Below are 16,510 nucleotides of genomic sequence, written 5' to 3'. Positions count from 1 at the left end.
CACAGCCAATACTGGTTAACGAACGACTAATTTAATTTGGCATCGTAGGTTGGGCCATCCATCCCAACATCTTGTTATCAAAATAATCTCTCAGCATTTTCTTCCACTTACTGCATTTGGTTCATTACCAACATATCATCCTTGTCACATTAATAAAAGTCACCAATTACCTTTTCATTCTAGCATTATCCATACAACTGCTCATTTACAATATTTTTTTTTTATGTGTGGGGTCTAGCTCCTGAATTATTATATGATGGTTATAAATACTATGTTGTGTTTATTGATCATTTTACTCGATACTGTTGGTTCTTTCCCATGCATAATAAATCTGATGTCCGCACTATTTTTCCACAACTACATGTTTTTTTGGAAAAACAATTTGGTCATTCACTTAAGAACCTATACAGTGATAATGGGGGCGAATATCTTGTGGTCTTCGATTGTATCTTAAAAAATGTGGCATAAGTCATCTCACCACACCACCTCACACCCCGCAACATAATGGTATTTCCGAAAGAAAACATTGCCACATTGTTGAAACTGGTAAAACCCTCCTCACTCAAGCTAATATGCCACCAAAATATTGGACTTTAGCTTTTCAGGCTGCTGTTTATTTAATAAACTGCCTACCCACCGCCAACGGCCATGCACCGCCCCTCACACGTCTTTTTGGCCAACAACCAAATTATAAAAAATTATGGACGTTTGGTTGTTTATCTTTTCCATGGCTTAAACCGTATCAACATAATAAACTTGATCCAAAGTCCAAAGCTTGCATTTTTGTTGATTATTCTAATTCTCAAAGTGCTTACAAATGTCTAGATATTACCACTAACAAAATTTATATTTCACGACATGTAACCTTTGATGAATTAGAATTTCCATATATGTCCATGACTCACACGGATCAAGTTTGTCAAAATTCCCCTGTTGTGCTTGCTCAGGAGCCCATCTACTTGCCGCAAAAGTCTAACCAGATCCTATCCGTGGCTCAGAACACTTCAGCCCCCACACCTGGTTCGCACCTCCAACAAGCAGAGCACTCGGTGTCCAGTCTGCTCACTCAAAGCACATTTCCTGGTTCATCCGTACCTGTACCAAGTCCTACCTTGCTCAGCCCTCGTGAGCAATCTCCCTCGACTGTCTTGCAGTCCAGTCCAAGCCTAGAGATTCCACGTACTCATCCCATGATTACCAGGGGAATGAATAACATCAGAAAGCCTAAGCGGATGTTTGCAGCCACCAAACATCCCATGCCATCCTCTTTTGAGCCTACTTGCGTGGGCCAGGTCTTGAAAGCTGAAAACTGGCATCGAGCCATGAGTGAAGAATTCAATGCCCTTGTTCGACATGGTACTTGGGATTTAGTCCCTTCTCAGCCCAATATTCGGCCTGTTGGTTGTAAATGGGTCTTTTGCATCAAACGGAAACCTGATGGCTTTATTGATCGTTATAAAGCCCGTTTGGTGGCTAAAGGTTTCCACCAACGGCCGAGTCTAGATTACACTGAGCCTTTCTCTCCCGTTATCAAACCGGTTACTATACGAGTCATTCTCACTATTGCCTTATCTCGTGGGTGGCCCCTTCAGCAGCTTGATGTGAACAATGCTTTCCTTCATGGGACTCTTACTGAGGAGGTCTATATGGTTCAGCATGCCGGGTTTGTAGATCCTGATAAGCCCAATCATGTCTGTAAGCTGCAACAGTCTCTATATGGGCTCAAACAGGCCCCTTGAACCTGGTACACTGCACTGAGTGGTCACCTGCTACAATTGGGCTTCCATCAGTCCAAATCTGATGCTTCCTTGTTCATCTACAATCAGAATGATATTGTGGCTTATTTTCTTGTATATGTTGATGATCTCATTTTGACAGGCAACTCTGGATCTTTTACCAAGTCTATTATATCTTCCCTTGGCGCAAAATTCTCTCTCAAGGATCTCGGTCCCTTACACTATTTTTTAGGTGTTGAAGTACTTCCTATGTGAAACGGGCTTCTACTCAATCAACATAAATATATTAGAGATATACTCCAACGAACGCAACTAGATGGTGCAAAAGCAGTGTGTACCCCTCTGGCAGCCATAACCAAACTCCACCTAAATGATGGCACCCCGGCGACTGATAGCACTGAATTCCGACGAGTCATTGGTAGTCTCCAATATCTCTCACTCACTCGACCAGACATAGCCTTTCCAGTCAATCGCCTTGCTCAGTTTATGCACTGTCCATCACAAACCCATTGGAGTGCAGTCAAACGTCTGCTTCGTTACCTCAAACATACCATGCATCATGGCCTACTCCTCCAAAAAGATTCCAACACCACACTCACGGCCTATTCTGATGCCGACTGGGCAGGCAACGCAGACGACCGGACATCCACATCAGCATACGTTATTTTAAGTGGCCGCAATGTTAGCTCTTGGTGCACTCGCAAGCAACGAGCGGTTGCCCGCTCTTCTACTGAGGCAGAGTATAGAGCCCTTGCCACAACGGCCTCTGAGGTAGCTTGGTTATCCTCTTTATTCACTGAGCTTGGGTTACAATCCACTAAGCCTCCAAAACTTCTTTGCGACAATGTGGGTGCAACTCACTTAAGTGTCAATCCCGTGCATCATTCTCGCATGAAGCACATAGCCATTGATCTTCATTTTGTGCGTGACTATATTAACAAAGGAATCGTCGAAGTCTCGCATGTATCTACGCAGTACCAGTTAGCTGATTTGCTCACCAAGGCACTGCCCCGTACCAGATTTCATTCACTGATGTCCAAGATTGGCGTCACTGATGGTGGCACCATCTTGCGGGGGCGTAATAAGGAAATTGAAACTCCTCCAATCACATCCTAGAAATCATGCTGTACAAACGATAGAATAGTTGGCACTGAATCATCTCCTGTACAACATGCTTTTACATAAATCTTGCACTTAGTGGTTTCTAGAAATTCCCTTGTATAGCTAGACCACTTGCTGTACATATCTAGTCATTTATGGTCTTACCGTATATAGCTAGATCTCTTCCTGTATATATATTCATGTAAAGCTTTCTTGTAATGTGTGAGAAAATATTTTATTCAAACCTCTTTACATTATTGGTTAGTAAAACCTGTAGTTTCCAATTTTCGATTTGTCTGATTGACTTGAATGTCTTCTGAATTTCTTTTTTAAGAGACGGTTTTAGATTATAAATACATTAAAAATTTGTGTTTCTTTCAAGCGATCGAGAAACCATATCAACTCATCTCATCATTATAAGAGCACTTTCATTGTATTAGTCAATGTTAAAGGATATTTTTTATTAATGTAAGAGAAATTTAACTTTTAACTATTCCATTCACATAAATCTCCATATTGGAATAGCTATTTTTTCATTATATAACAATAAAATAATATAAGATGAATTTGATTTTAGTTATTCACATCAAATTTTCACATTAGATTATATATTTATTCATTATATAGAAATGAATAACTAATAATTTCAAAAATATTTAATTTTTTTAATTATTAATTTATTTTATTTTATCATATTTTACTATTCTACCTATTATATATTAATTAATAATCATATTCTTATTAAATTAATATATCACTAACTCAAATTAATACACCAATTGTAATTGAAAGAAAGAGAGAAATAATTAATAAAATATATATTTGATGTATATATAGTAACCTTCAAATTTGAAAAAACTTTTAAAGTCATTGAATTTAACTGCTCCATTGTGAGCATATTTTGTTTTCTAATAGCTAAATACTCAATAGATTTAACTTTTAGCTAATCTAATAAGAGTGCTCTAACTTTCTTAAATTTTTACATAAAATACAATAAACAATTCAACTTTTTCAAATCTCAATTCAATTTTTTCAAATTAAAAAATAATAATAATATTTTATTCAACTTTTAATTTTTATCAAAAATCATCTTACTATCCAAAGAGGCTCAGTCCTGTATCGTGAATTCAACCTTTGGCAAGCAAAAGTCCTTGGTCGTGAAGTTATGCACCAAGTGCTATCTTATTTTAACAAGCGATGCTATGGGGACACAGTTGATACAATTAGAATGTTTTTTTTTAAATAAAAAAAAGAATGCTATAAGATTCTGGGGACCCAAATATATTATATCCCTACCCCTTCCATTTTCTCATCAACAAGCCACTATCATTTTCTTATTGCTCAAAATTCTTTATTGTATGCACATTGTATAAGCACAGAAAACATACTGCAGTCACAGTTCAAAATAAACGATTTCAAAAACATATCATTCAGTTAAACGACATAATAGCTCAGATTCGGGTTTAGAAAATTATAGCCATGGTAATAATAACTAGATTACAGCTTTAAGCTGCCTACAAAACCATCCTTTGTTAATGACATCAATTCCCTAGCTGATTCCAAGCATGATGATCACTGTAGCATTCCAGCCATCATCTTTTTTTTTTTTTTATAAAGATATAAAAACATGTATTTTTACCAGGATGCTTCCTCTTATATGTCATATAAAAATATGATCTTCCTTTATTGATCTACAAGTTTGTCTGATAACAAGTAAATCCACTCTTACTGTTACCAGCAGCTAATTATTATGAAATAACAACAGAGATAATAGGCAAATAGCTTAAACTCAAACCAAGTTAAATCTCACAAATCTAAGTAATTAAATAAACATTGAAGCTCATTGAGGAGATGCTTCTCTTTTCATGGTGCCTTGGACTTGGCTGGCGATGGAAGCAACTGCGAAGCAAAAACCATAAAAAAAAAAATATATTATATCAGCAAAAAATTGGAGGATTTGTAAACGGTCATTGCCAGAGAAGCTTTACTCCCAGGTAACGTCAGTAGTTTCATACCTTGCATTGACAAAAACTTTTTTCTTCCAATCATCATGACCCCTCTTTTTTTAATGTAATGAACTTATAATTAACTTATATTGCATAGTGGAGTTTCAGCAGCCAGAGTTAAGCAAATGAACAAGGGATCTTAATTAGAGATTTGCAGCAAAGAATATGCAAGTACCTGATAACAAGAGATAAGTGAGCTAACAAATCCAAGAGCTCCAGTTACACGGGGAGTAACTTTCTTGGGTACCAACTGAAGCAGACCAACAGCTACTGCTAGATCCAAGGCTGCTTTGATTAGTGCCAGAGACCTCTCATTTGATTTTTTAAGTTTGGCTCGGTATTGCTCATTCTGCATTCACAAAAGACCAAAGCATATAAGGGGCGAGGGGTGGGTTGGAACAGCAATAAGAATGGCAAAAAAAAAAAAAAAAAAGAACTTTGATGGGCAACCCATCCTAAAAGAGAATGGGAAACGTACTTGATATTTATCATTTTTATTAAGATCCTTTTCTAACTTCTTCATTGATGCAGAAAGTCTTCCAAGCTCCCCAACCTGATAAAAGACAGGAGGCGAAAACATGTCATAACAACACTTTTTGTGTTTTTTTTCCCTATTTTTTTTTTTTTGGGGGGGGGGGGGGGGGGGGGGGCAAATCCTTGTGGAAATCTGGGCATCAACAAACCTCAACCAAAGTAGTACAAATCGAGGCACTCAGCCAACAATAGAGAGAGATGCGGCCAAGTAGGTCTGTCCGTTCCTTGTTCTACAACAAACCAAAATTCAAATTTCTTCTTACAAACTTATATCACGGAAACCAATATAAAATACAAGGACCAAGAAAAAAAGAAACTTGCATGCCATACCTTATAAATGCCCGTTCTACCAAGCCACACAATTTGATCAAGAAACAAGAAGGTTGACAGTAATGCATTTTTGGACTGTAGCAAGCATTAAAACAGGGTCACTAAGAAGACAAGCAAGGATAATTAATGGGGGTAAACAAATTCATTCATACCTTTCCAAGCAAAATAATAGGAAGGGGAGTTCCTGGCGGAGTTGGACTGATAAGAGCTTGCAAGTCATTGACAAACTGATTGACAGATTGAAGCATAAGATGTTATGGAATTTAAACATACCGAAAAGCAAGATCAACATCAGATTTTTCTGCAGCGTAGTATCTCTTTGTGTGCATTCCAATACCATGGGAGGAATTAGAATACAACACAAAGGTGTCCCTTTGAATTATATTTTCTCTCCTCTTATTATTTCCAGGAACCAAAGCATTAATACTAAGTCATAACTTACTTTCGTCAATAAATGAAAAAACAGATAGGCGGAAAAGCACAAGATATTTATTACTTAGGCCCAATGTAAGTACCAAATATGCAACAGTTCCAAATAAAATGGAAAGACTAGATTCACATGATAAAATCTAACCTTGAAAAGACGGAAAACCTTCCTTGCCAAGCTAGTTGATTTGTCAACATTTTGGGCTGTACCAGGCTCTCCATTACTCAAGTATTTGGAGCCATATTGTATTGCCCTGCATATCTTGTCCCTGGCTTCGGCCTTGCTCAAATACAAAACAACAAGTGCAAGTTCTGCCCTAGTTGCATCGAGTGTACTCATCTTTTACGCTGAAGAAACCTGCAAATTCGAAGTCCTGTTCAACTTCAAAAAATGAAGAATAACACCAGAGGGCATCAATCGCAAAAACGAAAGTATGTCAAGCGAACATTCCAGTAATACATAAACAACAACCTAGTAATAGCATGTAATCAGAAAACACTGTGGAAAGAGTGTTGGGAACAGATATACTCTCATCCAAACTCATAAATCAATGAAGAGAATCCAGATCGTATGCAACAACTGAAATTAAAAACAAAAAACCAATTAAATTAGTTCACGCAGCACAAACAGTGTCTCATTCAAACACAATCAGGGAAGCTTTAGGGCCCGTTTGGAACTTGGACTGATTGAGATAACTCAATTTAGTCTAATTTTAAGCTGAGTCTAATATCTAAACACCCAACTCTCAAATAACTAAACTCATCTTAACTTAAAACCTCTTTATAAGTGAGACCCACAACCTTTTTCAACTCAACACCTCTTTATATGCGGGACCTACAACCTTTTTCATCTTCCCATAAATAAATCTAAACTCATCTTAACATCCAAATATATCTAAACTTATTTTAGGTGGGCCCCCACACAACTCACTCCATTATCTCAACCACTACTATTCATAGAAAACTTAACTCATCTCAACTCAGTTCAACATCTAAACGGGCCTGATCTCACCCTTTTAGGTAAACCCTTTGTACTACCAACATTAAAAGTCATGTTGGTAGCTTAAAAAGGATAAGAAAAGGAAGGAACCATATACTTCAACTGAAGGTTTTTTTCACTGGGGCCTGATACAACAAATATCTCTATTCAGCTTTGTGTTAATGCGAGGCAATGGCTTATCCCAGTTAACTTCTAATTCGAAATTAACCATCGACAGTTCTAAAGACTAAACTCTCAATTTTTCTCTTTTCCTCTATTTTCCCCACAGGCCAAACAGAGAGTATATTACAAAAAGATATAAAACGATGTTGACTCCAACAAACCAATAAAACTAAAATATATCTATTAGTAAATTCCACTCTCAATCTACATTAAAACCAAAGTAATAATCTGAAACTAAAATAAAAAAAATAAAAAAAAAACAGTTGAAAAACTCAACCTTTTACCCGAAAAAACTCACTACCCAGCTGGAAAAAAAAAAAAAAAAAAACAGACAAATAAAACATGCATTTTCCACAATTACTCAATATCCAGCCGAAAGTTCAAATCTTGTTCATAAACAAAAACCCAAATATTATAAAAACAAAATCTTCCATACAGAATTCGTTGCCAGTTTACTTCGAGAGCAAATCACGGATCAAAGACCGGGGATTTGAGAAGTCTATATTCTACGAGAGAGAGAGGGTACCAAAGGAAGTGCCCGATGATCGGACCTCGAGAAGCGCAATCAAGCTCCGTCCCAGCAAATCTTAGAGCCTCTCTCCAGCGTCGCCTCTCTCCCCCTCTATGATAGGCTCTGTTAAAGGCTGGTTTGGTCCTCTCTCCAAAACTAACAAACAAAAGGTTCGTTGCCACCTAATTTTACGAAATGATTTGAGCGAAACTTTTTTTATTGAATTTAGAAAAAAAATAAAGATAAAATTATTACTAAAATTATTACTAAAATTAGACTTTTATTTGAAGATAATTTTTTAATATAATTTTTATTTTAAAGTTTATAAATTTTTATTGATTTTTGTGTTTGAATAATTATAAGATAAAAAAATTAAAAAATATTTTTTAATAGAAAATGGGATAAGGTCCAAAACATGCCCTTAACCCTCTTCCTATCATATTTACAGAAGAAATAATTTTGAATTCTTGACCGTTGATGGATGAACATCGATTAATCGAATGGATTTCATCCACCGGGCGCACTTCTGAAACTTTAAGAGCTGGACCGTCAAAATATGAACTTTAGTCAAGCACGCATCTCAAGGAAGCAGTCAATCTGTTATGCCTCAAAATCTTCATTTCATTTGTCATCCCAGATAATGCGTGTGTAGCTCACTATAAATAGTAATATTAAGAACAAGTCTTATATACACCTGTTATAAAAATAAATATTTTATTAATAAAAAATATTTTTTTATACTTTTTTAAGGTAAGATTTACTTTTTTTACAAAGATTTATATAAAATTTATCTATTTAAAATTTATAAAAATCATTTATTCACTATAAAATGTTGTATGGCAAGCATGTTTGTCGTATACTCTCTCGGCTCTATATCCAAAGCCACACTGTGAAGTCTGTGAAGTTATTTTTTTAGGTTCCCAGGCCTCTGGACAAAGCTCGATGAGCTAAATCTCTGTAGAATGCAAATGGGCATCGACAAAATAACTCAATCGACACTGATTGTTTTGGCCACTAAAAGTTTGACAAAATCCACTTTGGTATATAACACTTCACTTTTGGGACCAAATATATTTGTTATTTTCTTCTTTCCGTAGCATTCTTTCATCCAAATACGCTTCAGTCCAGAGTTTTGGTGGGATTTTCCATTACTGTCATTCAAATACGCTTCACTGCAGATTGACAGGGATTGATGTATGTTGGTTGGAGTAAAATGGTTTGCTGATTACGTGTGTTGCTATTTAAGAGTCAGGCTGAGTACGTGGGTTGCTATTTAGCTTCAGGGTTGATGTATGGTGGTTGGAGTAAAATGGTTCCAAAGAAAATACTTTAACTACAAATAAATTATATAAAAATAAATTCATAAATTGATGTAATTTGATATGATACGTCAGATTGTAAAGTTAATTTTATTATTAAGTAAATCTAACGGATTCTATAAAGTCACATCAATTTGTAAATTTATTTTATGTAATCTTTTTGTAAGTAGCAATTCTCTGAACCCAAAAGCAGAGAGCCTTAGTAGTGAGCTCAACAAAATTAAAATTTGACACAATAAACCACTATAATGAACTCAGCAAGTGAACACTAATTATAGCCTAAAGTTATTTGGCTGGCCAAATCTGGCTACCCAAGAGGCTGGTTAAATATTATTTTGAGAATAAATAATTCCTTCCCGCTACCTCTGTTCTCCTGCGCAAGAAGGAAAACTGGAGAAAAATTGTGCTCTACCTACTGCTTTCCTCTCTTTCATTTGAACTCCAGCAGCTGCAACCGCCAAACACCGTTGACTCCTACAATCGCTATCGTAAGCCACTCCATTTTTCCTTTTTCTTTTTTTTTTTTCTAGTCGGTCGACTCCATTTTCTGGGATGGCCTTCACGGAGTCTGAGAGACAAGCATGGGTGGATTTCTGGCCTCCATTTTTCTGGGATGGCTTCCTTTTGCAGGGATGGCCTCCATTTTTCTGGCTGTGGGTTTCTGATGCACGTGGAGAAAGAATGTTGGCCATGAGTTTTTGAAAGATTAGTGTCTGGAAAAAACAATATTCTTGGTGTTCATAAAAAATTTATGTACGAAGATTTAAGCTGCAAGAAAGCCTACCAAATGCATGATAAAATTACAATTAGAATCTACACGTGTGTACCTTTTAATAATAAATAAATATTTAAATTATAATTAGAATTAAAATAAATAAAAATATTAAAATTAATATTTTAATCTTTGGGTTGCAATCCGAAGAAAGTAAGATAAGCCCCCATCTTTACCACGTCATATCCAAAGCTTGATAAATAAGGTTTTGGAAGCATCTCCCAATAGGATTTTTAGGCTGGGTTCAAAACAAAATACAAAGTATAATTATGATGGGGACATTACAAAGTATGTGGAACTTTTACATATATGCATGCATGTAAAGCAATGTTTGAAAAATGCTCAAAGTAAATTCCACATGTTAGAATTCAACACCAAAATCATAACCCTTGAGGAGAAAGTTTAGTTCATTTTGAAGGGAAGCTCAGAAGCAGTATTTTGAAGCATTGAATACCTAAGTGGTGGCAGGTACAAACCCCTTTCAGTAAATTAGACGCACTGTAATGCAGGCTTCGAATCAAAAGTCCAAATTCCAGCTGCCTGTCCTACTCCAATGTTAAAAATCCTATATTTTCTACCAACAAAGATGGTGCATCATACGTCACAAATACAGGTGATTTCATGAACAGCATCAACATCCTTCCACAAAAGCTTTCAGAAAAGCTTACCTTTGATTCAGATAAATAATAAAGCCAGACAATCATCACCTTAGAATAATCACGAACATATCTTCTGTCACAGTAAATATGAGGAAGGAAAGGAGGAAATATGTAAAAGCAACATATAAAGACCATAAATTAATAATAGAACATTGATTGCATGGAATAGCAAGCTTGCGCATTCCAAGTTCATATCATAAACAGCTTTGTTTCATATAGACAATGAAACAACTAACATAAAAAAAAAAAAAAAAAAAAAAAAAAAAAAAAAAAAAAAAAAACTAGGGTGGTGGACCCCATTATACAGAAGACACTTGCAATTTGCTTCTATTTTCTGCTGAACAAACTCCTTAGTTTTCCTCTTTCTAACCTCTCCAGCAGTTTCTTGGCACCAGGGATGTCCATTTCTGTGAGCTTTTTAAGATATCCAATTGCTCCATATGAGATCATCAGCTTCTTACATTTCTTACTTGAAGAAAGAGATCCAAGGCAGAAAATTGCATACTTTTTTGCAGTGTTATGTGGAGTTGGGTCAAGCAATTGTACCAAACTCGGCACACTCTTGTCATCCCTCTTAATTTCCCTGCAGTTCTGGGAAAGGATAATCAAGCTTGAAATTGCTTGTGCAGCAACCTCCCTAACACCATTTGATTTAGCCTCAAGCATCTTGACAAGCAGAGGAATGCATCCAGCTTCACCAACCAATTTCTTAATCTCTGTTGTGGTACAAATCCGACAGATTGCCATTGCACCAGCTTGTTGTGCACCCAGAGATCCACATTTAAGCACATGAACTATCCGGGGCAGGAAACCAAGTGAAACCAATACTTCCATAGAAACCGACCCAACCAAATTCCTTAATGCCCCAACTGCAGATTCTTGGGGCAGTGGACCATCAAGATAAACCAATAGGCTCCGAACACCACCTTCTGAAATAACAGACCTCCTTAGATTATCGTTGCTGGAGGTGAGATTCTGCAAGCACTCTGCTGCATATTCTTTGGAACCCAAAAGCATGCCACAATCAAGAAGATTGATCATAACCCTTACAATCCCTTCTTCAGCTAGAATTTGTCTTACCTCTGGGACAGCTGATATATTCTTCAAAGTACAAGCAGCCGCAGCCTGTGAAACAGAATCACCAGTTGAACAGATCTCAATCAGTGGACGAACCCCACCATGCCCAACAATTGCACGAGCTATTTCCAGAGCCATGGACAACCTTTGAAGTGAAATTGTAGCCTTCTCTTTGCCCACAGAGCTACCTGACTCAACAAGCCGAATCAGAGGAGGCAGAACTCCTTCCGAGACAAGCCAATTCTCACAACTCCCAGATTCTGCCAGCGAGCAAATTAGAGAGACTGTCTTCTCCCGGATACGTGGAGATGTTGCTGTGAGCAATTGAACTAAAGCGGCAATATTGCTCCGGCCCAAAACAGCTAAAACATTATTTTCCTCCTCTCTCATTACTTCAACAAGGTTGTCAAGAGCCCTGTGCTTTGCTTCCAAGTGCCCGATCTGAAGCCGCGCGAGTAATTCCCTTATATTGCTATGAGATGCAGCCTCTGGTTCGGCTGAAGAAACACCTACAGATAGAGGCAAAGTAGCCTCTCCAAGAACTCCAGTCTTGATCAAAAGCCCACAGTCCCTCAAATTCAAGTCCAATTTCCCTGACAAAGCATCCAAGTCACTCTGCATCCTAAGCTTGCCTTCATACTTCTCCTCAACACATAACTCAGCCAATTGAATCGCTTCCTTCAACGTCTTTGATACGGCCTGCAATTGCTCCTTGCAAAGTGCATTCTTTGAGAAGCAAGGGTGGCTTGACAAGTCTGATAAACGTGCTGGGATCTGCTCCAGTTTTGATATTATCATCTTCCACCTACCAGGAAAAACTTTTACCTCCCTAGCCTTATTAAGTGCCACTGGAACAAGCCCTTGAGCATGAGATAAACACTTTTCAGCTGACTGGGTGTCAGCCAAAACCTTAATTGCACTATCTTCCACCATGATTTCAATGTCTCTTATCGATCAAATTCGTTGCCAGAGCTGTGACAAACGGAATAATGAGAAAGCCAAGGCCTGTGAGCTAACAACCCAGATGAGAAAACACGGTAAGGAAATGATATTTTCATAGAAAAATTAGATGGCAGTGGAGCGGTTGCAATCGGAAACACATGAATTAAAGATTAAGCCTGCAGTATAAAAATCAGAGATTTTGATAAAAGAACACACAAAACAACAAATGGGACAACATCAAGAGCTTCGAGAATCTTGTATGATCACAAAAAACTTATTTTTCTGAAAACAAGACCCGACCAACTATATCGAAGTACCTAAAGATGCCCCACGAGTTTTCTCATACTGCTTTACAGCAAGTGCTCATTAAATGCCATATTTAAAAAAAAAATCAGAATGTAAAAAATTATATCAAAATAAAATTAGAATTTATTATTCAAAACGTTGTCATTGATAACGAAAGAAGTTACTTTTATCGGCCAGCCCGTGCCGTCCAATTAAGAAAACGTCGGCAGATTACTACTTCAAATTCCAAAATTAGCCCAACCATTGTCATACTATGTAGACTTAGAAATGCAATGATATATGAGGGGCTTTTCGGAAAGTACAAACTAAAGATACAACTTTACTTTCCAACCAGAAGATCGCGAATACGATACCAGATATCTCTACTGAGTTTTTTGCTAAGTTGATCCTGATCTATATTCAACGGTTAAGATTTCTTCGGAGGTAGGGAGAACTTGGCCACTTAGCTGTATTTCCATTTTTCTCCTCAGAAATGGACCTTCCTGGTTGAGAGAGAGAGAGAGAGTTTCCTTCGAATAGAAGACAGGCGTCTCCATCCAAACATGTATTTCATTGAGTGTATTTATTTAATTGAAATGGACAAGCCACACAGGAAAAAGAAAATCTCAAGAAAATAATAAATTATTACGAAAAATAAGATATATTTTTTTTTTTCCGCAAATTGACTTGACTTTCCGTAACTTTTAGGATTCTCCGACTATTAACAGCCACCAAACAGTGCGTTCCTATCACTACGAGCTGGTTCTATAAGGAGAAGGGCAGAAAAAGAAAGGAGTAATGATTAAAAACCAGCTATTATTCTGAAGCATCAAGAAAGCAAATTAATTTCTAAAATTCAAAAGTAAAAGGAAAGAACAAAAAGAAAACGAAATCACATTTTTCTGAAGTAGGCATCAAAGAAAGCAAGCAAATACGGCTTCAAGAACCAACCTTAAAGACTCAGAAACTCAGAAGCTTGTCCCTTTTTACTCAGAAAGCAATCCACTATAGCTTCATCTTCAAACCTTTCTTTCTCTCGAAGCTGTAACTCGGAAATGCATAACTTAACTTCAAATATCTCTCTCCTCAGTAAATGAAAACCCAGCAGTGCTTCCAAAATCAGCAATCAAACAACAGAAGGATATTCAAAAACTCTCTCCCACTCACTTTCAAAACACCAGACCAGAAAACAGTATCTCAAAATCAGAGATAGCCACCGCTCATTTTTGTTTCGTAACGAAGAAACAGATATCAGACGGTCAGAATCATAAAAAAAAAAAAACCCAAGAAAAATATACAGGGGAATCTTCAACCTATAGAAGAAGAGGAAGCCGCCCCACGTTTGAAAAACCCACAAAGTATTCGAGCTTTACCACTACAAGACACGGAGAGACTATATATAACAATCGCAATCAAATTCAAAAATCAAACTTCACTCTCTCTCTCTCTCTCTCTCTCTCTCTCTCTCTGTGTCTTGTGGAAGGAAATGCCAGTCTCTGTGTCGATTAGATTCTTTCAGTGAAAAAAACGCAGTATCTTCGAGAGATGGGGTTATGTTTCGGACATTAGAGGTTAAAGGTCGAGCATGATGAAAGATTCGACGGCCATGATTGGGGTCCAGACTGAGTATCCGACCGTTTGGGATTGGGTAAAATTTGAATATGCTTTTCGAAATATTTACGTTACCGATGTGATGACGTGGCAAAGTCGCCACGTGTGAGATGGAGACACCTTATGACTTTTTCAAAATGGTGCCAGGTGAAAAGGATCCCACGTGTGAAGGAGACAGATTATTGGAAAAGTGCGTTAGAATTACGAATTGAATCTTATCTCCGTTTAGAATTGAAAATCTTTTCAATTCATTTTATTTTATTATTATAATTTTTTAAAATTTTAAAATAATAATATTATTATAAATAATATTCTAATAATATTTTATTTAACTCATCTAAAATCTTCTCAACTTATTTTTAAATTTATTTTTTTAAAAAAATCAATGAAACAGATTCAATGTCAATTTATATATTTGTTTTTGTAGGGTTATTTTATTTTTATTTTTATTTTTATTTGGGGGAGGTTGATCATAAAATCCCAATGATAACACCCATTAAATTTGTGAGCATTGGGTCTCGAATTAAACGAAGGAGTGGAATCATGTGCTTAAGGAGAATCAAATAATGTTTGGTCATTATAACATAGATGTCATAATGAGCATGCCAAATTAATTAAAATAAAATAATGATATTTACAGTCATAGAATATGTAAATACTGTATAATTATTTTGATAAATAAAATAAAATAAATACGAGATTTACATAAAAAAAATAATTTTTAATAATAAATCTCATCATTTTTTAAAAATATTATACGACGCTTGCATACTCCATGATTATATATATTATTATTCATCAAAATATACTTGTTTGGACTGTCTCATCCAGTGGGAGAGGAGATATGTGTCCAAAATGATTGAGCCTATAATTTCTACACCTCTCTCTCTCTCTCTCTCTCTCTCTCTCTCTCTCTCTCTCTCTCTCTCTCTCTCTCTCTCTCTCTCTCTGAGTAATACATCTGAATTTGAATGCTATTTTCCTTGTAGTTTCCATCGCCAATGACATGTGGGCTAGTTTGGATTCAAAAATTATTTCGTCTCACTTCGTCTCATTTCATCATTATAACTTTTTTAAATTCCTACATAAAATATAATAAACAATTTAACTTTTTCAAATCTTAAAATAATAATAATATTAAAAAATAATATTTTATTCAATTCATATAAAATCATCTAATTTTATTTCACTATCCAAACGAACCCTAATCTATAGAATTCAAGTCTCTTATAATCTTTTATCCAGATTACGAGCAACTTGAGCAAAGATGTAGGAGAAGGTGTAATGGAATCTAAAACATCATGTAAACGGGATAGTTGTCCACCAATCTAGAGATTGTGAAGTTTACCGTCCCATTTCTTCTAATATTAGTTAGATTATCAAGATATAAGACAAAAAAAAATTCTACTCATCATCTTTACAACACACACCTATTTTGATTTTTTATCATTTTATTTTTTTATCTTTAGCAAATATGTAGTGTATGGATGATAAGTAGAAAAATTCAATTAATTTAGTAGGGAATAAAATAAAATTAAATTAAAACAAATGTAGTGTGTAGTGTAGACAGCTAGGTAGCAAAATCCTGAGATAAATAAAGATGATAAACTATGATTTATTTTGAGTAGTGAATTTAACGGTGCTCAAATTACCCCCCGCCCCTCTCTCTCTCTCTTGTGGACGCCTCCCTGTGGCTTTAGCCTTTGCCTAAAAATGACATGTCAATAAATATTAAATAATTTAAAACATTAAGGATCCAATTAATTTTCACTTGTGTTATTATATAATTGCAATGATCTTTCGTCTTATAGTTACTTTATTATAACTTAATCAAAGGAGGTCATAATACTCCACCATCAACAATACTAGTTGTTATATATTTCAAAAGCCAAGTATACAAGTTTGTCGGTTATGACTCATATCTTATTGGCTCGTAAAAAGTGTATGGGAAGTAATATTTTTCTAATACAATAAAGAAGATGAAAATTAAATATGATTGGAATGTTATGACTGGAAGAATAATGTTATGTTGTCACGTC

The 16,510-nt window shown here is 35.9% G+C and overlaps 2 protein-coding genes across 9 annotated transcripts; both read right to left on the bottom strand.

Annotated features, from left to right (window-relative positions):
- Positions 1-4,495: 4,495 nt before the first annotated feature.
- LOC121236501 (peroxisomal membrane protein 11C-like) lies at positions 4,496-8,223 on the bottom strand. Of its 6 annotated transcripts, none has more exons than XM_041132982.1 (9): positions 7,822-7,984; positions 6,606-6,713; positions 6,282-6,507; positions 5,860-5,934; positions 5,708-5,782; positions 5,527-5,607; positions 5,322-5,396; positions 5,019-5,192; positions 4,496-4,736 (listed from the first exon to the last, which is right to left on the bottom strand). In XM_041132982.1, the coding sequence occupies exons 3-9, from the start codon at positions 6,471-6,473 to the stop codon at positions 4,701-4,703; spliced, it is 708 nt and encodes a 235-aa protein (XP_040988916.1). In that variant the 5' UTR covers positions 6,474-6,507; positions 6,606-6,713; positions 7,822-7,984; the 3' UTR covers positions 4,496-4,700. The 6 variants fall into 6 exon arrangements, with proteins under 6 accessions (XP_040988916.1, XP_040988887.1, XP_040988909.1 ...); XM_041132953.1 differs by having other exon boundaries at positions 6,282-6,515; positions 7,822-7,983; XM_041132975.1 differs by lacking the exon at positions 6,606-6,713 and having other exon boundaries at positions 6,282-6,515; positions 7,822-8,223.
- A 2,471-nt stretch (positions 8,224-10,694) lies between these two features.
- LOC121267641 lies at positions 10,695-14,350 on the bottom strand. 3 transcript variants are annotated; one of them, XM_041171611.1, is made up of 2 exons: positions 13,812-14,350; positions 10,695-12,645 (listed from the first exon to the last, which is right to left on the bottom strand). In XM_041171611.1, exon 2 carries the CDS (start codon positions 12,564-12,566, stop codon positions 10,884-10,886), a length of 1,683 nt encoding a protein of 560 aa, XP_041027545.1. In that variant the 5' UTR covers positions 12,567-12,645; positions 13,812-14,350; the 3' UTR covers positions 10,695-10,883. The 3 variants fall into 3 exon arrangements, with proteins under 3 accessions (XP_041027545.1, XP_041027536.1, XP_041027553.1); XM_041171602.1 differs by having other exon boundaries at positions 10,695-12,605; XM_041171619.1 differs by lacking the exon at positions 13,812-14,350 and adding an exon at positions 13,046-13,201 and having other exon boundaries at positions 10,695-12,605.
- Positions 14,351-16,510: the final 2,160 nt, after the last annotated feature.

The sequence above is a fragment of the Juglans microcarpa x Juglans regia genome, chromosome 1D (assembly GCF_004785595.1).
Source record: "Juglans microcarpa x Juglans regia isolate MS1-56 chromosome 1D, Jm3101_v1.0, whole genome shotgun sequence".
Taxonomy (NCBI): Eukaryota; Viridiplantae; Streptophyta; class Magnoliopsida; order Fagales; family Juglandaceae; genus Juglans; species Juglans microcarpa x Juglans regia.
Note: the sequence above shows the minus strand (reverse complement) of the source record. Positions and strands in the feature narration are given on the sequence as shown.